The sequence below is a fragment of the Dama dama genome, chromosome 9 (genome assembly GCF_033118175.1).
Source record: "Dama dama isolate Ldn47 chromosome 9, ASM3311817v1, whole genome shotgun sequence".
In the NCBI taxonomy this organism is placed as follows: Eukaryota; Metazoa; Chordata; class Mammalia; order Artiodactyla; family Cervidae; genus Dama; species Dama dama.
In genome coordinates this window covers 17,586,933-17,610,899 of record NC_083689.1, presented here as the reverse complement: position 1 = coordinate 17,610,899, position 23,967 = coordinate 17,586,933, and the positions used below count along the sequence as shown (strand labels likewise).

The 23,967-nt window shown below is 39.6% G+C and overlaps 2 protein-coding genes across 2 annotated transcripts; both read left to right on the top strand.

Annotated features, from left to right (window-relative positions):
• Positions 1-1,625: 1,625 nt before the first annotated feature.
• LOC133062761 (olfactory receptor 7E24-like) lies at positions 1,626-9,157 on the top strand. The gene is made up of 3 exons (XM_061152154.1): positions 1,626-1,681; positions 2,556-2,755; positions 8,184-9,157. Exons 1-3 carry the CDS (start codon positions 1,626-1,628, stop codon positions 9,155-9,157), a joined length of 1,230 nt encoding a protein of 409 aa, XP_061008137.1.
• A 7,639-nt stretch (positions 9,158-16,796) lies between these two features.
• On the top strand, positions 16,797-17,737 carry LOC133062760 (olfactory receptor 7E178-like). Its single transcript, XM_061152153.1, has one exon. The coding sequence runs from the start codon at positions 16,901-16,903 to the stop codon at positions 17,735-17,737; it is 837 nt and encodes a 278-aa protein (XP_061008136.1). The 5' UTR covers positions 16,797-16,900.
• The last annotated feature ends 6,230 nt before the right edge of the window (positions 17,738-23,967 follow it).

The following is a 23,967-nucleotide window of genomic DNA, read 5'->3' as shown; positions in this document are numbered from 1 at the left end:
ACCAATATCTATCTTTTATATACACCATGTCTTCTACACTCATCCTTAGCACTGACTCTAATGTCTGATTCCCTCTCCCCACAATGCTGGGGAGATTCTCTCTCCCCACAATGTTACTTCAGTTTAACACTTTTACCACTGCTCACATATTTCAAAGAGCCCCAACACTCCCCTCATCTCTCTATAATCGACTCTACTCAACTGCCATTTGGGCTTCCCTTGTGGCTCAGCTGGTAAAGAATCCGCCTGCAACCCGGGAGACCTGGGTTGGATCCCAGGTTGGGAAGATCCCCTGGAGAAGGGAAAGGCTACCCACTCCAGTATTCTGGACTCGAGAATCCCATGAACTGTATAGTTCATGGGATCACAAAGAGTTGGACATGACTGAGTGAATTTTACTTCACTTCACTTCAAGAATACTTAGGGCTTCCCAGGTAGCTCAGCCGGTGAAGAATCTACCTGCAATGAGGGACACTTGGGTTCAGTCCCTGGGTTGGGAAGATCCCCTGGAGGAGAGCATGGCAACCCACTCCAGGACTCTTGCCTGGGGAATCTCATGGACAGAGGAGCCTAGCGGGCTACAGTTCAAAGGGTCGAAAAGAGTCGGACAACTGAAGTGATTTAGCACACATGCATAGCCCACATGCATAGTAATACATTTTGCTGTGGATGAATTATTTTTGATGTCCCAACACCCAGTGTCTTCCCCTCATAGACAGTGAGGTTTCTGTGTGGTGGACACTCTCTGAGATCCTCTCACAGATCCAAACTCCTGGTTTTCCTACCCCTGTGTGTTTCCCTGCCACTGAGTGTGAGATGTACTTAGAGATTCACTTGCAACAAGAATGAGGAAGAAATGTTGGGAAGTAATAGTGAGCAGAGTACAATAATCTGGCTATTTTCCTGGTGCCTCTCTCTGGTATTCCTGATGGCTCACATTGATAAAACCCAGCTGCCCCACCAGGAGGCCATGTGTCAAGGAACTGAAGGAATTTTCTGGATAATATTGTGTGAACAGGTGAATCTTACCAGCAACCTCATGAATGTGCTTGAAAGTGGACACTTGCTGATCCAGCCTTGAGATGCCTGTAGCCCTGACTGACATCTTGATTGTGACCTTCTGGGAGATCCACTGAAATATTTAATTAAAGTATCAGTTATTAAATTGTAAGTAAAGATCAATAGTTTTCTAATATGCCAATGTCAATAAAGGAAAAAACCTTAGAACTCAAGATTCATTTGTTTGGTGGTGGTTTAGTTGCTAAATCATGTCTAACTTTTGTAACCCCATGTGAAGTTCCATTAAAATTGGCCAAAAAAAGAGAAACTACTCTTAGAGACTGTGAAAATGGAAAGTATGTCACATCCATAGTATAGACCTAATGCTTTGTAGATATCATGATTGATACTCTTGCTTTATAGATATCAAAATAACACATTGCATGGCTAAATTGAGGGGAAAAGTCTGCATTTTGTGTTAAGATCCTGCAAGTGAGAAGTAATAAGCAAGAATATAGGAAAATTTTCTCCTGAGGAGAAGAGGGACCTAGATGCTTCCCAGGACATTCACTTTTCTCCTTTTCATGTTCCATTAATGTTAACAAGTCTCCAGAGATTGGGACAACATGGACCAACTGGCTCATGATGAGCTTCAGGCACTGAACCCTAAGGTCATATCATTGTAAATAATTGGCCAGTGCCTCTAGCTCATCAGTTTGCCAGTTCTAATATTGATGCTCCACACCTGCCTTGATGCTGATGGAGGGGCTCTCCTGTGTATCACAAACCAGGGGTCTACTTGAGACTGCATGACCTGAGCTGTACGGTGGGGTCTGCAGTACCCAGTAGAGAGGAAACTCTACCCATTTCTAGTTTGTTTCCAGGGAATTTTTGTTGAGATCATGTTGGTGCAATGAATCTGGGGACATATTACAAAGCAGATGGGCAGGACCTGAGCCTTGGATGGCTTGAAGCACAAAATCTTTATAGATGATGAGGCCTGTGTGGTGGGCAGGATCTGAGATGCTCTCACTGATCTCAACTCCTGGTTTTCATTCCATTTTGTATTTCTTCCCATCGAGTGTGAGCTAAAGTAAGGAAATGAAAACAAGTTATCCTTAGAAACAATTATTAACTCTGAAAATGGAAAGTGTACACATCCTTGGCATGGACCTCATGCTGCATAGATTTCATGATTGATACATGGATTTTCAGCTCTCAAAACCACACATTGAATGGCAAAATGAAAAAAAAAAATCTGACTTTATGTTAAAATCCTGTGACTTGGAAGTACGGAGCAAGAGCACAGGAAATTTTCTTCTGAGGAGAAGAGGGATCCAGACTCATCCTAGGACATTCACTTGTCTCATTTTCCTGTTCTGTTAATATTAACAAGTCCCCAGAGACTGGAATAATATAGACTAACTGGCTAGTGATGAGCTTTATGCATTGAGCCCTAAGGTCATATCATTGTAAATAATTGGCCAGTGCCTCCAGCTCTTTAGTTTGCCTGTTCTCATATTGTGAATCCACACCTCTGTCTCCATCCTTTGTAGGAACCTACATCGGAATGTCCAACCTGAGTCTGTCTTCCTGTCCATCCTGAGGAGGGACCCTGAGACTTCATCACACACCAGACAGGAGAGGGGCAGTGAGTCTGTGCTCCTTGGTCATGTTCCAGCAGAGATGCAGCCCAGCCCAGTAAGTGCTGAGGGAGATAGTGATGATGAATGGAGTTTGGGAGCAAACTACATGGGTTTGGAATTGTTTTATATTTATTGCTTGAGTACATCTGCATAATTTCTCCCCAATTATATGTATACACATTACTATTGTTTTAATAAGAAGAGAGAAGTGAAATATTTTATGCAACATGTACCAGTTCAAGGGGCTTTCCTGGTGGCTTAGTGGTAAAGAACCTGCTGCCTTCAGCAGGAGATGTGGGTTTGAATCATGGGTCAAGAAGATTCCCTGGAGAAGGAAGTGGCAACCTACTCCAGTATTCTTCCCTGGGAAATCCCATGGACAGAGGAGACTGGCAGGCTACAATTCATGGGGTCTCAAAGAGTCAGACACAACTTAAGGACTAAACAACAGCAACCAGATCATGAGTTAGACAATATTAAAACCAAGTTTGAAGCGAGTGATTTTAGACAGACTGATGGCAGATGCAAGGTAGGGAAGTCCCCCTGCCACCCCAAACCATTGTGCCACTTCCCTGTCAGTCCTGGCAGAGATTTCCTGCTCACTGTACCCTTTCCCTTGGAGTTTTCTGGAGGGCACAGTGGAGAGCAGTAGGTAGCTCTTGCTATGTCAGCTTTAGGAAGAACATATGAGATCACAGGCAAAGACCAGAGAAATGATTGCCACCCGATACTCCAGGGTAGATCTCTCTGTTGACATTGTTTCTGGATTTCACTTCATCTGTCCACTTTTTCCTCTGCTCTGATGATCAGCTGACTCAATCATGAAAGCAGACACAAAATCAGAGTCTTATGGTCCATTCCTACTCAGGTAAATGAAAACAGTTTAAAATAATATACTCCAGATGTGTATGTTGCTATATCTCTGTACTTTTGCTGAAAACTTTCAGAAAGTCTGAAAACAGTGAAATTTGGGGCATGAGACTCAGAGAAGAAAAACTTTATTTTGAATCTTTTATGCTCCACTAATTCTTAGTGTGTTATGGGGAAATTTCTTAGAATCTGTGAGATTTAGGATTGTTAGCAGACTTGATTCCTCATTGATACAAACCCACTGAATTAGGACTAAACAAATAATGGTAGCCCTCTGTGCAATAACTATATGATGGATGAAGAGATTGCAAAATACATTTTTGATATTTTGTTACTAATAATGATAAGGCTAGTTCTCCTGTCATCAGATTTAATTATCTCTTCATCTGATGCTATGGTTTCCTCACATCCCTGACAGGAGATTTTTGCTTATTTTGTTGTTTAGTTTATTGTGATTTTTGTTCACACAAGTACATTCTTCATAATGAAGAGAAATGATTGATGTTTATTTATTTCTGATTCCTCAGAGCCTATATCTTGGTAGCACAGTGGAGGCAACAAGGATGAAAAACCCATTTTAGTGTTGAATAAACCCTTCCATTTTTCACAGAAACAATGTGTGGGCAATATAGCTTCCACACAGTGAACCATTCACGCTAGTGTTTTCATCCTTTTCAGAATGTCCTATAGGACCAGAGACAAGTTAAAATACTGCTTGTTTTTTCCTATATCTTGGGACTTTCTTTGGGACCTATCATTTTCTATTCAATAGCCTTTACAGCATTCAATCACTGAGAAGTCATTGAAGAAATTTTCATGAATATGGGGGAAAAAAGAGTCGGAAAAGAAGAGGACATGCACATCTTAATGCATGGGCCAAGACATATTTTAGGATTTCATGTTTTCTATGCTCCAGCTCTGAGACAGGAAAGGCTTTGATCTCTTTGCCTTATAACCCATGAAAAGTCATTAAACTGGGGGGAGTTTATTTTATTAATGAGTATGATCTCCCAATAATGATTGAAATTCTTTATACAAATGATTGATTATTTATTAAGTTCCAAACTTCCCTTTAAGTGTGATATACACTGTAGAGGCAAATATTGGACTGAATTTCCAGGAAGGAACAGAAACACAGAGAGGTGGAGAGATTTGCACATACTCTACTTATAGGGTGTGAAAAACCCAGGACTCAAACCCTGATATGCTCATTCTTACATGAGTTCTCAATCACCTCCACTGTGCCTAGTAAGAGTTTCTTTTCAAATGTACTTGGGTCCCAGAAGTGACAGGGAAGAAAAATTGTTTCATCTTCTTTTGGTTCAGGGGGTGTATCTGTGAATTATGAAAGTGACACAGCAGTTTACAAAGGCCATAATGACCCTAACATGGAGGATTATAGGGTTTTCAATGATTAGCCATGCATTTTGCTGTCGTTTTGAAATCTAAGGTTGAGAAGGTTTCCTATATAAGATGAACATGTGCAGCTAATGTGAAATTATCACAAGACAGACTTCAAAGATCTTTTCAAAAGATACCTTATTAAAAGATGGTGTAGTTGTCAAAAATGATTTTTTCATTGAAACAAATATTAGCAATTACTAATATTAATTAGTAAAACTGATTGTGAATCAATTGTTAGAACTTGAGTGACTAATTACCACTCACATATTACATACAAATCTTCATTTGCTTGATATAGAGAGAGGTACAAGAATTTTTATAGGATTGTTGTAAGCAGAAACTGAGATGAATAAAAATATAATACATATAATATAAATTAAATATTCATTTAATATATAAACTATATTAAACTATGTATTATTGCCTTTAATATATATGTCAAAGATATATTTTACATTTATTAAATTTATATTGCTTTCTATAAATGTACATTTATGAACTGATGAAATGTTGTCTTTCTTATGCAAAAATGTGTGTCAGGAAAATGAAGTAGTTGTATGTACTTCACAGAGAGATGGAATCAAAATGTCATGTAAAGAAGTGCATTTCAGGGGCAATATGGATAGTATTCTGTTTAGAGAAGATTTTATGAAAGCTGGTTTTGTGTACATAAATGAATACTGACATTATGGAAACATTTAAAAGGAAACAAACCCATGAACTTCACAACACTGGTTGCTTTCGGGGATGTGCATGGAGAAGAATGGGATTGAACTGAGATGCCATGAAAATTTCGGTGTTTTAAATTTTTGTAAAATATGACATCTGAAGCACATATTATTAATGTCCATATTTTCAAAGTAGGTAAAGCATTCATGATAGTATTAATAGATAAAATAGTCATGGACCTTCTTCTCAGTGTTGTGCAGTATTTTAAGGTGGTGTTTATCAAGTCCAGCTTCACAGAAGGGAGACCAAGAAATTCACATGTAGAGATCCTGGAACTGGTTCTAGACTGAGGCTGGGGTAACTGAGTATTTTTAAAATATGCACATATAAATAATAGATCAACTGGACCTGAAAATCACTGGTCTAAGCAACATTAATGATTTTTCTTTAAAATTTCTTGCAATAGTCCTATTAGGTAGGTTCAATTACTATAATAATTTCATGGATAAGGAAACTGCCCAGATGCATTTTCATTATTCTATTTTGATCTTTTACACAATTAAGTTATAGTTTGAATGCCAAAATAATGAACCAGAATTACCTTTTAAAGGCAGAAGTGTAAGAACTGCAATCCCTGTATCAGGAAGGATTGACATGGAAATTTGTTACGTCGTGATAAGAAGGTTGAGTTCTGACCTGACTGTGAAACCTCCCCTGAAACTCAACTATAAATAAGAGAGTTTATGATCAGGAGAATAAGATCACCAGGTAAAAGGCACTGAACATCAGTTAATATGAAGACATGTAGGTCCAAATGTAAATTAAATATCATCTTATATCTGTTAGGATGGCTATTATATAAGAAAAGCAACAAATGTTGGTGAGGATGTGGAGGTAAGTGAATCTTTGTACTTGGTTGGTGGGAATGAATATTTATAGACACTAGAAAAAACAGAATGGAGGTTCCCTAAAAAAGAAAAAACTGCAATGAACTGAAATAGAACTACTATAGGATCCAGCAACTGCACTTCAGAGTACATGCTAACAAAATGAACTCAAAACCTTTAAGAGGTATATGCGTTCCCTTGTCCTTGTGATATTATTTTAAATAGGGAAATATGGATACGTGTCTGTTGACAGATGAATAAATAAAGAAAATGTGCTATGTATATATAAATGATGAGCTATTATTTAGCCATAAAACAAGGAAATCTTCCCATTTGTGACAACATGGATGGACCTGAAGAATATTATGCTTATTAAAATATATACACTAGACATAGACAGTCAAATACTGTATGATCTCACTTATGTGTGGAAGCAGAGAATATCAAACTCTTAGAACCATAATTTAAACTGTAGTTGTGAGGATTGGTGGTGGAGAAAGTGAGGAGATGTTGGTCAAAGGGTACAAACTTTCAGCTATAAAATGAGTTCTGTGGATCTAATGTACAGCCTAGTGATTATAGCTAATAATTCTGTACTGTGTTGTTGAGATTTGCTAAGAGAATTTGGCTTACCTGTTAATACACACACAAACACACACACACATGCAAAGAAACTATGTGAGGTGATGGATATGTAATTAACTTGACTGTGGTAATCATTCCCCATGTGTATATGTATTTAAATAGTCCTTTTGTATATATTTTAAAAGTTTCATCTCGCACAACCCAAATATATGCCATTTTGTCAATCACTTCAATAAACTGAATAAAAGAAAAACAGTGAAGTAGTATTATCCTGTCAGTACAAAACAGAGTCCAAGGATGTAAAGTAGTCTCATACTTCAGACATTTTACTGAGATGCTTTGAAACAAATAATCCTGTATAAGATAAAAAATTTCAAGAGGGTTACTTAAATTTCATTATCATTTAATCATTGACAATACTGTGCAATGAACACTATCTTTGTAGTCATCAACACAGTAGATCTCGTGCTCTTAATTAAACAAAGCTGATTAAAATTTGAAGTCCACCAAAGTCAAAGATATGGAGTATATACTATATGACTTCTAAAAGACAGCTCTGATATTTGAGTAATCTCTATTTCATGAAGGAAGGAAGACAGAAAAACAAAGGATGAATAAAACTCTGAAGATCAAACAAAATGTTTCCGATTATGAACATTCATCTTTGATTTAGAATCCAGGTGACATAGTCTTGAATTTCATACTGATTTGTAAATAGAAAAGTGAGAGAAATATCTAGAATTGTATTTGAAAAAATAAGATTTATATAAATGACTTGAATTTTTTATATTTGAATTATTATATATTTTCTTAAACGGGGAAGGGAATCTCTTATTCTACATCATCTCTAAAGAAGTAGGCTGTATTTAACCGAGATCGTGGATTTATTACCTCTAACGTTCTTATTCCTTTCACTTTTCAGTGAAGTTTTATAAAGTAAGAGTGCATAGACAGATGTGAATAACACAGAAAACAATGAATAAAGAATTCTAAGCAGATAGTATTTGTCACACTGAGAAATATTACGGAAGGAACTGGGGTATATGATCTTAGAAATGAATTGCTTGAATCCAAAATATGGGCACAGTACTGCATGTCATTTACTTGTTTTCTTTCTTCCAAGTGTCATTTCTTTTTCAAAGGTGTCCAAGGTACATACAGCCACAAAATCTAACACAGAATCTAACAAGTGTCTCAGAATTCTTCCTCCTGGGCCTCTCAGATGATCCAGAACTGCAGCCTTTGCTCTGTGTCCTGTTTCTGTCCACGTACCTGGTCACCGTGCTGGGAAACCTGCTCATCATCCTGGCCATCATCTCTGACCCCCAACTCCACACCCCCATGTACTTCTTCCTCTCCAACCTGTCCTTGGCTGACATTGGTTTCGTCTCCACCACAGTCCCCAAGATGATTGTGAACATCCTAACTCACAGCAGAGTCATCTCCTATGGGGGCTGCCTGACTCAGATGTCTTCTTTTATCCTTTTTGGATGTATGGATGGTATGCTTCTGTCTATGATGTCCTATGACAGGTTTGTGGCCATCTGTCACCCACTGCACTACCTGGTCATCATGAACCCACACCTCTGTTTCTCTTTAGTTTTGGTGTCTTTTTTTGGTAGCCTTATGGACTCCCAGGTACACAATTTGATTGTGCTACAACTTACCTGCTTCAAAGATGTAGAAATTTCTAATTACTTCTGTGACCCTTCTCTGCTCCTTAAGCTTGCCTGTTCTGACACTTTCACCAATAATATAATCCTGTATTTGACTGGTGCCATTTTTGCTTTTGTCCTTTTCTCAGGGATCTTTTTCTCTTATTACAAAATTCTTTCCTCCATTTTGAGAGTCCCGTCATCAGGTGGGAGATATAAAGCCTTCTCCACCTGTGGCTCTCACCTGACAGTTGTTTGCTTATATTATGGGACAGGCCTTGGTGTGTACCTCAGCTCAGCCATCTCACAATCTCCCAGGAAGGATGCACTGGCCTCAGTTATGTACACTGTGGTCACCCCCATGCTGAACCCCTTCATCTACAGCCTGAGGAACCGAGACATCAAAAGGGCCTTGTGCAGATTCCTCAACAAAACAATCTAACCTCCATTTGGAGTGTGGGTTGGAAAATGTAGTAAAATTAACATCGAGATCTGAAAATTCTACCTCTCTCATGACATCATTTGTAGCCCTTAGGGCCTTCTTACCTCTCCTTGTTTTATACCTGAATATTGCTTCTTTATATATGCTTTCTTTGGGGCTGGGACGGTCTTCTGGGATTCTGTAGATGTCAAAAATACTGTGTAAGTGAGTCTTATTGTATCTAAGGTGGAGTCTCTCATTTATTGTGGTGACCTACATACTAGAAAGATGAAAAACTCCATTTTTACAGATTTAGATAGTATATTTTTTGGGAAGCTGTTGTTTATTTTCCAACTGCTTACTATGTTTTTAATCTGTGTATGCAGTCTATGTGGAGAAGGCAATGGCAATCCACTCCAGTACTCTTGTCTGGAAAATCCCATGGACAGGGGAGCCTGGAGGGCCATGGTCCATGCTGTCGCAGAGTCGGACATGACTGAAGTGACTGAGCACGCACGTACGCATGCAGTCTATGTGTGAGGATACATGTCACTGCTTCTCAGCCATGGCCTTTCTCAAAATCACCTGGGAGGCTTAAAAATACTGTTTTGCAACATTGCAAATCAACTATAATACAATAAAATAAACTGAAAAATAAACTGACAAATGAGTCTCACTGCCAAACTATGGTACATATACACAATGGAATATTACTCAGCCATTAAAAAGAATACATTTGAATCAGTTCTAATGAGATGGATGAAACTGGAGCCCATTATACAGAGTGAAGTAAGCCAGAAAGATAAACAGCAATACAGTATACTAATGCATATATATGGAATTTAAAAAGACAGTAACGATAACCCTATATGCAGGACAGAAAAAGAGACACAGATGTATAGAACAGACTTTTGGACTCTGTGGGAGAAGGCGAGGGTGGGATGATCTGAGAGAATAGCATTGAAACATGTATATTATTTTATTCTTATTTATTTATTTTTAAATTTATTTACTTATTTTAAAGGAGGATAATTCCTTCACAATGTTAGACTTATGGTGTCCTGAACTGAAGATTTTTAAAAATTACTTATTTTTATTTTTGGTCGTACCATGCAGCATGTGGGGTCTTAAGTCCCAGACCAGGGACCCATGCCTCCTGCATTGAAAGGTGGAATCTAATCCACTGGACCACCAGGGAAGTCCCAGCGTGAGGATTTTTAAACACACTGAGGCTGGTTCTAGCATGTGGCTAAGGTTGGAACTTCTGATCTAAGTCAGATCTTTCAGTCAAATGTGACCTTTATGTCATGTGTCCTAACTGCTCATGGACAAATGTCCCAGATCCTAAAGAGATCTGTGCTCATGGGGGAAAATATGAAGAGCCGGCTGTAGTAACAGGCAATGTGCCTGCGTGCATACTCGGTCAGTAAGTCGCGTCTGACTCTTTAGCGACCCCATGGACTGTAATCTGCCAGGCTCCTCTGTCCATGATATTTTCCAGGCAAAAATACTGGAGTTGCCGTTTCCTTCTCCAGGGGGTCTTCCTGACCCAAGGATGGAACCCATATCTCTTGAATTGGAAGGCAGTTTCTTTACTGCTGAGAAGCCCAACAGGCAGGGTGTTTTCCCCATTATTGCTGATAATGATTCTTCACATATAGCCTCTCTACACCATATAGTTTGGTCTCTATAGCCTATGTGCTGTTTATAAAGCTATTGTCTCTACTCCAAACTCACACTTATGTACATTGCTTTGGGGTGTGGCTCTTGAAATGTTTGTTCCATTTTCTAACTTACATACATTCAATAGTGGTCAGTATACATTGCATGCGTTGCATACAGTATACCTTGTACACGTTGCTTTCGGGGTGTGGCTCTTGAAATGATTGCTCTATTTTTTATCTTACATACATTCAGTAGTGATCAGTAAATTGTCTTTGACCTAAATGCTCAGCTGTTCGTTTTATACTCCTCAAGCCCTTGGTGGAGTAACATCTTTCTTCGCTCATGAGTGCTATGTTACTGCTATTGCTAATGTTACTGTTACTGTTATGTTATTTTTTGCCTGTTAGCCTTTCAATATCTTTTAAACCAACTCCCAGTTTTAGTTTAGTTTAGTTCAGTTGCTCAGTTGTGTCTGACTCTTTGTGATGCCTTGGACTACAGCATGCCAGGCTTCCCTGTCCATCATCAACTCCCAGAGCTTGCTCAAACTTACTTTGATCAAGTTGGTGATGCCATCCAACCATCTCATCCTCTGTCATCTCCTTCTCCTCCTGCCTTCAATCTTTCCCAGCCTCAGGATCTTTCTCAGTGAGTCAGTTTTTCACATCAGGTGGCCAAAATATTGGAGCTTCAGCTTCAGCATTAGTCCTTCCAATGAATATTCAGGACTGATTTCCTTTAGCATTGGCTGGTTTGATATCTTTGCTGTCCAAGGGACTCTCAAGAGTCTTCTCCAACTCCACAGTTCAAAAGCATCAATTCTTTGGTGCTCAGCTTTCTTTATAGTCCAACTTTCACATCCATACATGATTACTGGAAAAACCGTAGCTTTGACTAGATGGTCTTTTGTCAGCAAAGTTATGTCTCTACTTTTCAATATGCTGTCTATGTTTATCACAGCTCTTCTTTCAAAGAGCAAGTATCTTTTAATTTCATGGCTGCAGCCACCATCTGCAGTGATTTTGGAGCCTAAGAAGATAAGGTCTGTCACTGTTTCCATTGTTTCCCCAATCTATTTGCCATGAAGTGATGGAACCAGAAGCCATGATCTTTGTTTTTTGAATGTTGAGTTTAAGCCAGCTTTTTCACTCTCCTCTTTCACTTTCCTTGAGAGGCTTTTTAGTTCCTCTTTGCTTTTGGCCATAGGGCGGTGTCATCTGCATATCTGAGGTTATTGTTACTCCTCCCTGCAATCTTGATATCCAGCTTGGCATTTCATGTGGTATACTCTGCATATAAGTTAAAAAAGCAGGGTGATAATATATAGCTTTGATGTATTCCTTTCCCAATTTGGAACCAGTCCTTTGTTCCATGTTGGGTCTGTTACTTCTTGACTTGCACACAGATTTCTCAGGAGGAAGGTAAGGTGGTCTGGTATTCCCATCTATCTAAGAATTTTCCACAGTTTGTTGTGATCCACACAGTCAATGACTCTAGCATACTCAATGAAGAAGAAGTAGACAGTTTTCTGGAATTCCCTTGCTTTTTCTATGACTACTTGATCTCTGGTTCCTCTGCCTTTTCTAAATCCAGCTTGTCCATCTGGAAGTTCTTGGATAACTGTTGAACCAAGTACTGTTGAAGCTTTGCTTGAAGGATTTTGAACATTACCTTACTAGTGTGTGAAATGAGCACAACTGTGTAGTGGTTTGGACAATCTTTGGCATTGCCCTTCTTTGCAGTTGGAATGAAAACTGACCTTTTCCAGTCCTGTGGAAAATGGAAAACTCTGAAAATGGATAGTGTATCACATCGTTGGTCTAGACCTCATGCTGCAAAGATTTCATGATTGATACAATGGATTTCAACATATCAAAATCACACATTGAGTGGTAAATTGAGGAAAAAAGGTCTGATGTTATGTTAAGATCCTGCAACTTGGTAGTAAGAAGCAAGAGTATGTGGAATTTCCTCCTGAGATGAAAAGGGACCCAGACCCTTCCCAGGACATTCACTCTTCTCCTTTTCCTGTTCTTTTAATATTAACAAGTCCCCAGAGATGAGGACAACATGGACCAAGTGGCTAATGATGAGCTTTGGGCATTGAGCTCTAAGGTCATTGTAAATAATTGGCTAGTGCCTCTGAGATAATTATTTTGCCTGTTCTAATATTGTGAATCCACACCTATGTCTCCATCCTTTGTAGGAACTTGCATCAGAATGTCCAGCTTGAGTCTGTCTTCCTGCCCATGCTGAGGAGGGACTCTGAGGCTTCATCACACTCCAGGCAGGAGAGAGGCAGTGAGTCTGAGCTCCTTGGTCATGCTCCAGCAGAGATACAGCCAACCCAGTAAGTGCTGAGGGAGACAGGGATGGTGAAGGGGTGCTGGGAGCAATCTACATGGGTTTGGAATAGAGCGTTTTGAAGTTCATATTCTTAGTTTTGGTTGAGATGTGAAAACTCTCATTCGGAGTTCTGGTTTCACCCTCACTGGCCTGGCTCTGGCTGGCATGCCTCCCACTAGAGAAGCAAATGCGCCTCTATAAACTTTCCCCTCGTTCAGTTGTGGTTCAGTTGTTCAGTCATGTCCTACTCTTTCCAACCCCACGGACTGCAACACACCAGGCTTCTGAAAGATTGTTGCTGACCCACGAAAAGATGCTGGGATTCTTGGCCTCTGGAGGAGAAGAATCAATCTGGGGCCAGAGACGCAGCTTGATCACTCAGAGCTTTTGTGTAATAAAGTTTTATTAAAGTATGAAGGAGATAGAGGAGAGCGGTTCTCCTGGGTTCCCTCACCCTCCTGCTCTCCACCTGGGTGCCCTTCCCAATAAAATCTCTTGCTTTGTCAGCACATGTGTCTCCTCGGACAATTCATTTCTGAGTGTTAGACAAGAGCCCAGTTTCGGGCCCTGGAAGGGGTCCCCCTTCCTGCAACAAATGGCGATTCTGGTGGGGACTCTTCTTCACTGAGACTGACATCCTGACCACTCGGGGTACTCAGGGGCCAGCTTGCCTGCCAATGGAACAGACCCAGCAGCCGCAACTGGGACCCTTTTGTCCCTGGTCTCCTCCTGACGCGGACAACTGGCCAGAGTGCCCCGACCAACGCCTCATGACCTGCAACCAGGACTGGAAAAAGACATAATTTAAGGGACTGTCTCCAACCTGGATGGAAGGACTTTTTATCAGGTAGTCTTTACTAGCTCATGCACAATGAAACTGAAGGGAAATTAACTCTTAGATTAATTCCCACTTCCAAAGGCCCCTACACTGGATTGGTCTATAGAGAAGACAGCCGACCTGATCTCACCCTAAAATAATGCTCAAACAGGAGAAACTACACTACACCAGGATGAGAAGACAACGACATCAGAGGAGATCCTGATAAGGAATATGGAACTAATAAGCCACCACCAGCGGGAAGAGTTCGGGAAAGTTTGAGAGGAGACACTGCCTGTCCGTCCACTTCCCAGAATCCCTCTTGCTAGCATCCATCTTGGCTGAGCGATGCGTGCACACCAGGAAAGACTCTGAATTAGAATGATTGGCCAAAGACCACCCAGAAACTAATCCCATCACCATAAAACCCAAGACTATGAGCCATGAGGCGGAGCAGTTTTCCTGGGTTCCCTTACCCTCCTGCTCTCCACCTGGGTGCCCTTCCCAATAAAATCTCTTGCTTTGTCAGGAAAAAAAAAAAAAAGAGATAGAGAAGGCTTCTGACATAGGCATCAGAAGTGGGCAGAAAGAATACCCGCTTGCTAGTGTTAGCAATGGAGTTATATACTCTCCAATTAATTATTACAGTGAATCAAAAGAATGTCTGGAGGTTGTAAAGACCTCACTAGACCTACTCCCATAATTTACACATTGAGATAATAGGATTAGCCAGAAGGTTTTTTCCAGAGACTGTCCTCAAGCAGGATAGATTATTGTTATATAATCCTAAGGAATGCAGAGGGACAAAAAAGTTTGTCCTTTCTTCCTCCTTGAGAATTCCAGACCCCTCTCTCCTTGGGGACCCCTAGACTTCTTGTCAACCTGCCTAGGAAATGACTCTCCCACTTCCCTGTCCTTCACCGTCTCCCGGAGTTTGCTCAAACTTGTGTCCGTTGAGTCGATGATGCCATCCAAACATCTCATCCTCTGTCCCCCTTCCTTCTAGCACTTCAGTTCATTATGGGATCAGTGATGAGGATGAGAATGCACATGACGAGGATGACATGAACCGTACCATCCTGTCCTGTTATTGAAGGTCTCCTAAGTGTCGGGCTCTGAAGTATAAATTTTGTATTTCCTGCTTGATTACATGTGCATAATTTATCTCCAATTATATGTACATAACATTAATATTATTTTAATGAGAGGAAAGAAGTGAAACATTTTATGTAACATGTGTCAGTTCTTGGGGCTTCCCTGGTGGCTCAAGTGGTGAAGGATCTGCCTGCCAATGCAGGAGACTCAAGTTCTATCCCTGGGTCATCAAGATCCCCTGCAGAAGGAAATGGCAACCCACCCCAGTGTTCTTGCCTGGGAAATCCCATGGACAGAGGAGCCTGGCGGGCTACAGTCCTTGGTGTCGTAAAGAGTCAGACACAACTCTGGGACTAAACAACAGCAACCAGATCATGAATTAAAGAATGATAAAATCATGTTTGAAGTCAGTCATTTTGGACAGACTGATTCCAGATGCAAGGTATGTGGGCAATGCCTCTGCCACCCCAAACCATCATGTCACTTCCCTGTCAGGCCTGGCAGAGACTCCCTGCTCCCTGCTCACTGTTATGGGAACACTTGTACTTGGTTGGTGGGAATGAATAATGATACAGCCACTACAGAAAGCAGAATGGAGGTTCCCTAAAAAAAATTGAAAGCTGCAACTAATGAAATAGAACTACCATAGGATCTAGCAACCCACTTCAGGGTAGGTGCCAAAGAACTGAAATCAGAACCTCTAAGAGATATTTGCATTCCCTTGTCATTGTCATATTATTTTAAATAGTGAAAACATGTTTATTGACAGTTGAATAGGTAAAAAATATTGTGTGTTTATATAAATAATGGGATATTACTCAGCCAAGGAAATCCTGCCATTTGTGCCAACATGGAATGATCTGGAGAATATTATGCCTATTTAAAAAAATTAATTTATTTTAATTGGAGGATGATTACAGCATTGGGATGGTTTTTGCCATACATCATCATGAATCAAAATTTCAAGAGAGTTTCTTAAGTTTTATTACCATTTAATCATTAACATTGTTCTGTACAGTAGTACCACCTTGTAGTCATCAATAAATTATGACCCTGCATTTAATTAAACCATACTGATCAAAATTTGAATTCCACTAAAGTCAAAGATATGAAGAATATACTAAAAACTTTTAAAAGACTACTCTGATGTTTGAGTAATGACTAATTTCATGAAGAAGGGAAGGCAGAAAACAAAGAATGATAAAACTCTGAATATCATATAAAATGTGTTCTCACTATCAACATTCATTTGTAATTAAGAATCAAGAGGACCTAGTTCTGCATTTCATAGATTTGTCAATATTGAAAATGAGGAAAACATCTGGAATTGTTTTTGATTGAATTAAGATTTGTATAACTATGTATGTCTTAATTTCTTTAAATCAAATTTTATATTTTATTAGAGGGGAAGGGAACTTCTCCTTTTACATTATGTCTAAAGAAGTTGGCTATTTTTAGCTCAGATCATGGATGTATTAACTCTAAAGTTCTTGTTCCCTTTCACTTTTCTATGAAGTTTTGTAAAGTAAGAGTGTATAGGCAGAGATGAATAACAGAAACCAAGGAGAAAACATTTCTAAGCAGGTAGAATTTGTCACACTGAGAAATATTGCTGAAGATACTGGGATGTATAATATTAAAATGAATTGCTTGAATCCAAAATATGGGCACAGTGCTCAATGCCCATTTACTTATTTCCTTTGTTTCCAGTCCTCTTTTCTTTCTCCAGAGTGTCCAAGCTACAGAGAACTGGAAATCTAACAAGTGTCTCAGAATTCTTCCTCCTGGGCCTCTCAGATGATCCAGAACTGCAGCCTTTGCTCTGTGTCCTGTTTCTGTCCATGTACCTGGTCACCATGCTGGGGAATCTACTTATCATTCTGGCCGTCACCTCTGACCCCCACCTCCACACCCCCATGTACTTCTTCCTCACCAATCTGTCTTTGGCTGATATCAGTTTCATCTCCACCACCGTCCCCAAGATGATTGTGGACATCCAAACTCACAGCAGAGTCATTTCCTATGAAGGCTGCCTGACACAGATGTCTCTTATTATCCTTTTTGGGTGTATGGATAGTATGCTTCTGTCTGTGATGGCTTATGACAGGTTTGTGGCCATTTGTCACCCACTGCACTATACAATCATCATGAACCCACGCACCTGTTGCATCTTTATTTTGTTGTCTTTTTTTGTTAGCCTTTTGGACTCCCAGATGCATAATGTGACTGTGTTACAACTTACCTGCTTCAAGGATGTAGAAATTTCTAGTTTCTTCTGTGACCCTTCTCAGCTGCTCAACCTTGGCTGTTCTGATACTTTCATGAATAATATAGTCAGCTATATTATCGTTGCCATCTCTGGTTTTCTCCCTACATCAGGAATCTTTTTCTCTTATTATAAAATTCTTGTCTCCATTCTGAAAGTCCCCTCATCAAGCGGGATGTATAAGGCCTTTGCCACCTGTGGCTCTCACCTGACAGTGGTTTGCTTGTTTTATGGAACAGCCCTGGGGGTGTACCTCAGCTCAGCCATCTCCCTTTCTCCAAGGAAGGATGCAGCAGCCTCAGTGGTGTACACTGTGGTCACCCCCATGCTAAACCCCTTCATCTATAGTCTGAGGAACAAAGACATCAAAAAGGCCATGTGGAGGTTCCTCAGCAGAACAATCTCAGCTTAGGACCTGGCCAGCCATTTGAGTGTAGGCTAGAAAATGTAGCAAAACAAAACCTGGAGATTTAAAATTCTACCATTCTTATGTCATCAGTTTTGCAACTCTTATGACCTTCATGTCTTTCTTTGCTTTCCATCTGAATATTGTTTCTGTTTCTGGTTTAACATGACGGTGGGAGATCGAGGATCCTTTGTGTGTCATAATCACTTCTTACCTGAATTTCTTTATATCTATGGAGATTCTATAATTTATCTTTGGTGGCACAAACATCCTCGAAGAATGAATACTTCCCTTTCAAAATATTGAAAATTTATGAGTTTTGCATAGCTGTTATATCATTTCTATAGTAAATTCTGTATCTATGTTTTAAATCTGCACATGCAGTTATGAGTGAGGAGGTATGTCACTGCTTCTCAACCTAGGCTTTTACCGAAAATATCTGGGAAGATTAAAAATACTGACCTTGTGTTTCACCACCAGACACTCTAATTGTACTTGGTTGTGGCCTAAATATGAGTATTTTTTAAAGGACTCAGGTGGTTCTAGTGTGTGGCCAAGATTGAGAACTACTGATATAAGTCAGAATTTTCCTTCAAAAGTGACCTTTATACTTTGGGTTCTAACTGCTCATGGACAAATGCTGAAGATCCAGAAGAGATCAGAGGTCAAAGGGTGGAAGGTATGAAGACTCTGCTGTAGTAACAAACAATGCATTTCCCCCATTATTTCCAATAATCTTCACATGGTGTATCTACATATATGCATGCACTTTGCTCTGGGGTGGGATGCTCAGAATCACTGTTCTATATTGCATCTTGTGTTGATCTTACATACTTTCAACATGATCTGTAAACATCTCTTTGCCCTAAATGCTCAGGTGATCCCTTTAAACCCCTCAAGCCCTTGGTGGAGTAGCTTCTTCCTTCACTTATGACGGCTGTGTTACTTCTTTTTCTTTCTTTCTTTCTTTTTTAACCTTTCAGTCCTTCAATATCTATTTAACCAACTCTCTGTGTAAGTTTTTCACTAAAATGATTAACTGCATTATTCCTGGCTGACTGCCACTGAGCCATAAAACATAATAAAATAATGCCATTTGTAGCAACCTGAATGGACCTAGAGATTGTCATACTGCATGAGGTATGTCAGAGAAAAATAAATATCATATGATATCACTTATATGTGGGATCTATAAAAGGGTACAAATGAACTTATCTACAAAACAGAAATAGTGTTACAGATGTAGAAAACAAATTTATGCTTATCAGTGAGTAAGGGGTTGTAAGGGATAAATTGGAAGGTTGGAATTGACATATAAACACAATTATATCCAAATAGATAGCTGTTAATAACCTACTGTATAGCAAAAGGAACTCTACTCAATACACTGTATTGAACTATATAGAAAACATTCTGAAAAAGAATGGATATGTGTATAACTAATTCACTGTAGTGTACACCTGAAACTAACACAACATTGTAAATCAACTCTACTCCAATAAAAAAGTTTTTGAAAAAACACTAATTGGTTTTTCTTTACTTGACTGACTCTTGACTGATGCTATAGCACTGGGTTAAAGGTTTGCTGTTATGTATCTTCCTGCAATTGGAAAGACAGGTGGAAGTCAAGGGTATATCATAGCTTTGGGTACGCAGCTGGAGAATTCAGTTCAGTTCAGTTCAGTCGCTCAGTCATGTCCAACTCTTTGTGACCACATGAATCGCAGCATGTGAGGCCTCCCTGTTCATCATCAGCTCCTGGAGTTTACTCAAACTCATGTCCATCAAGTTGGTGATGCCATCCAGCCATCTCATCCTCTGTCGTCCCCTTCTCCTCCTGCCCCCAATCCCTCCCAGCATCAGGGTCTTTTCCAATGAGTCAACTCTTCGCATGAAGTGGCCAAAGTACTGGAGCTTCAGCTTCAGCTTCAGCATCAGTCCTTCCAATGAACACCCAGGACTGATCTCCTTTAGGATAGACTGGTTGGATCTTCTTGCAGTCCAAGGGACTCTCAAGAGTCTTCTCCAACACCACAGTTCAAAAGCATCAGTTTTTTAGTGCTCAGCTTTCTTCACCATCCAACTCTCACATCCATCCATGACCACTGGAAAAACCATAGCCTTGGTGAATAGGTGGTATCATATTCCAATTGCTGTGTGACTCCAATGATGCCTGAGGTACATTGAGTCACCCAAGTCTTCATAATAAGTCTCTTCTTCTATTCCCTTCTTTCAAGGGAGGACTTTTCCTTTTACTAGAAACATCCTGGTTAGGACTTAACTTGATTATCATGCCTTCCTGTTCTCTCTCAATAATTACATCTTAGGTCTCCTACTGAGTTCTGCAAGACAAGTCAGTTCAGTTCAGTCACTCAATCATGTCTGACTCTTTGAGACCCCATGAATCACAACACGCCAGGCCTCCCTGTCCATCACCAACTCCTGGAGCTTGCTCAAACTCATGTCCATCGAGTTGGTGATGCCATCCAACCATCTCATCCTCTGTCATCCCCATTCCTCCTGCCTTCAGTCTTTCCCAGCCTCAGGATCTTTTCCAATGAGTCAGTTCTTCGCATCAGGTGGACAAAGTACTGAAGCTTCAGTTTCAGCATCAGTCCTTCCAATGAATATTCAGGACTGATTTCCTTTAGGACGGACTGGTTTGATCTCCTAGCATTCCAAAGTACTCTCAAGAGTCATCTCCAACACCATAATTCGAAAGTATCAATTCTTCAGTGTTCAGCTTTCTTTATGGTTCAACTCTCACATCTATACATGACTATTGGAAAAAGCATAACTTTGACTATATGGACCTTCACTGGCAAAGTAATGTCTCTGCTTTTTAAAATGCTGTCTAGGTTTGACACAGCTTTTCTTCCAAGGAATAAGTGTCTTTTAATTTCATGACTTCAGTCACCATCTGCAGTGATTTTGGAGCCCAGGAAAATAAAGTCTGTCACTGTTTCCATTGTTTCCCCATCTATTTGCCATGAAGTGATGGGACCGGATGCCATGATCTTAATTTTCTGAATGTAGACCTTTAAGCCAGGTTTTCCCCTCTCTTCTTTCACTTTCATCAAGAGGCTCTTTAGTTCCTCTTCGCTTTTTGCCAAAAGAGTGGTGTCATCTGCATATCTGAGGTTATTGATATTTCTCCTGGCAATCTTGATTTCAGCTTGTGATTCATCCAGCCTGGCATTTCTCATTATGTACTCTGCATATAAGTTAAATAAGCAGGGTGACAATATACAGCCTTGATGTTCTCCTTTCCCACTTGATTACCATGCCTCTGTCAGAATATTTACATCCTAGGGCTCCTATTGCATTCTGCAAGATAAGTATCCATCACAAATTGAGATGTCACATATTGTTTTTGTGATAGTAATCTTGGCTGACTTAAAGCTGTGCAGAACTACTTTAGTTACTTTCCATTTTACGACTTAAGAAAATCACCAACTCTACTTATGAGAGACTTTGATGTTAAAAGAAAGAGTATACTTGAAAAAAGATACATTCTTACTAGTTTAGGGAAAGAGATATCACCCCCCAAAAATTAGTAAAATCACTAAAATACCATATCTGCATATCCATTTAAGCTAACCTAAGTGACAGTCAAAGAATCTTGAAAGAAGCCAAAGTAAAGCTACTTTGTGTGTGTGTGTGTGTGTGGTTCTGTGGTTTAATTTTCTGTTTATGTTCTCTTAAATTTCTATCACTTGGTTTCTTATTAGAGCATGTTAAATTCTCATAGCAAATTAATATAAGGCATTTTAAATCCATAAATATTGCAAGAGAAAGTATACACTTGAATAGTAATCCTAGGTGTTCTACAATATTCATGGGATGATTTTCTGCAATGTTCACAATTGGTAATATGTCAGAAAATGCATTCTGCTTGTATGAGTTTAATATATTATATCCCACAGAGAAGGGAAATCTTATATTCCATGTCTTTCACTGTCTGACTTATTTCACTTAGCATAATGACCTAACAGAAACAGAAGAAATTAAGAAGAGATGGCAAGAATACATAGAAGAATTGTATAAAAATGTTGTTAATGACCCAGATAACCATGATGGTGTGGTCACTCACCTAGAGCCAGACATTCTGGAGTGTGAAGTCAAATGGGCCTTAGGAAGCATTATGATTAACAAAGTTAGTGGAACTGATGGAATTCCAGCTGAGCTATTTCAAATCCTAAAAGATGACACTGATGAAATGCTACACTCTATGTGCCAACAAATTTGGAAAACTCAGCAATGGCCACAGGACTGGAAAATGTCAGTTTTCATTCCAGTTGCAAAGAAGGGCAATGCCAAAGGATGTTTAAACCTCTGTACAATTGTGCTCATTTCACATGCTAGTAAGGTAATGCTAAAAATCCTTCAAGCTAGACTTCAACAGTACATGAACTGAGAACTTCCAGATGGACAAGCTGGATTTAGAAAAGGCAGAGGAACCAGAGATCAAGTAGTCAACACCCATTATAGAAAAAGCAAAGGAATTGCAGAAAACTATCTACTTCTGCTTCATTGACTACACTAAAGTCTTTGACTCCATGGATCACAACAAACTGCTAAAAATTCTTAAAGTGATGGGAATGCCAGACCACCTTACCCATTTCTTGAGAAACCCGAATGCAGGACAAGAAGCAATACTTAGAACTGGACATGGAACAATGGACTGTTTCAAAATTGGGAAAGGAGTATATCAAGGTTATATATTGTCACCCTGCTTATTTAACTTATACGCACTGTGAACATCATGCGAAATGTGTGCTGGTTGATGCACAAGCTGGAAAAAAGATTGCCTGGAGAAATATCAGCAACCTCAGATATGGCAGCACCTGACACCACCCTAAATGCAGAGAGCAAAGAGCCTCTTGATGAAGGTGAAAGAAGAGGAAAGTGAAAAAGCTGGCTTAAAACAAAACATGAAAAAATTAAGATTATGGCATCTGGTCCCATCACTTCATGGCAAATAAATGGGAAAATAATGGAAACAGTGACAGATTTTCTTTTCTTGGGCTCTAAAATCACCCTACAGTGACTGCAGTCATGAGATTAAAAGATGCTTGTTTCTTGGAAGGAAAGCTATGACAAACTGAGATAGCATATTGAAAAGCAAAGACATCACTTTGCCAACAAACGTCCATATTGTGAAAGCTATGGTTTTTCCAGTAGTCATGTATGGATGTGAGAGTTGGACTGTAAAGAAGGCTGAGCACTGAAAAATTGATGCTTTCAAACTGTGGTGTTGGAGAAGACTCTTAAGAGTCCTTTGGACAGCAAGGATATGAAACCAGTCAATCTTAAAGGAAAGCAACCCTGAATATTCATTGGAAGGACTAATGCTGAAGCTGAAGCTACAGTACTTTGGTCACCTGATGTGAAGAGCTGACTCATTAGAAACTACCTTGATGCTGGGAAAGATTGAAGGCAGAAGAAGGGGATGACAGAGGATGAGATGGTTGGATGGCATCACCAACTCAATGGACATGAGTTTGAACAAGCTCCAGGAGATGGTGAAACACAGGGAAGCCTGGTGTGCTATAGTCCACGGGGTCACAAAGAGTTGAACATGACTGGGCGACTGAACAACACTACCACCTGGGAAGCCCATAATCAAATCTACTGAGTTGCTATTTGGTCATCATGATAGTGGGCATTGGGAGTTGGGAAGAGAACATGACATATATCACATTTTATGATACAAACATAATTACCTTGGTTTCCTTGTCCCATGTCCTATAAATTCATCTTTGTCTTTGACCCTAGAATCTTATTCTTAGATCTCGTATGAAAGCATTTCAGTTTAGTGATATGTTTTTGCTGTGAACTAAATAAATATTTAAATGCTACAACACCCAATGACTTCCTCTCATATCCACCTGTGCATATCTGCTATGCGATTTCCCTTAAAAATATCCTCTGTCATTATTTATATGTGGTCGCATAACATTCTTTCCTCTATATCCAATCTGATATGGTTTAAGTTAAAGTTTTCTTCATGTCACTTAAGGACAAACCAACCTCTGCATTCCTCAGGAGAGCACTCTCTGTCAGGAAGATTGCATGGACAGGATTGAGAAGGTTACATCCCAAAACTCTCCACATATATCCCACTTTATCCAATAGCAAAAATGGGTAAGCCAAATCCATATTTTATTAAAGTCCTCAAGAGCTGAGACCACAAGGAAACCAAGAGAAAATATATCCAGGTTTGAGTGGATTCC

Coding starts and splice junctions, on each gene's coding strand:
- LOC133062760 (XM_061152153.1), top strand. CDS start 16,901: ATGTACCTGGTCACCATGCTGGGGAATCTACTTATCATTCTGGCCGTC.
- LOC133062761 (XM_061152154.1), top strand. CDS start 1,626: ATGGACCAACTGGCTCATGATGAGCTTCAGGCACTGAACCCTAAGGTC. Junction 1,682..2,555: donor AACCCTAAGGTCATATCATT/GTAAATAATTGG, acceptor CATCCTTTGTAG/GAACCTACATCGGAATGTCC. Junction 2,756..8,183: donor TTTGGGAGCAAACTACATGG/GTTTGGAATTGT, acceptor CTTTCTTCCAAG/TGTCATTTCTTTTTCAAAGG.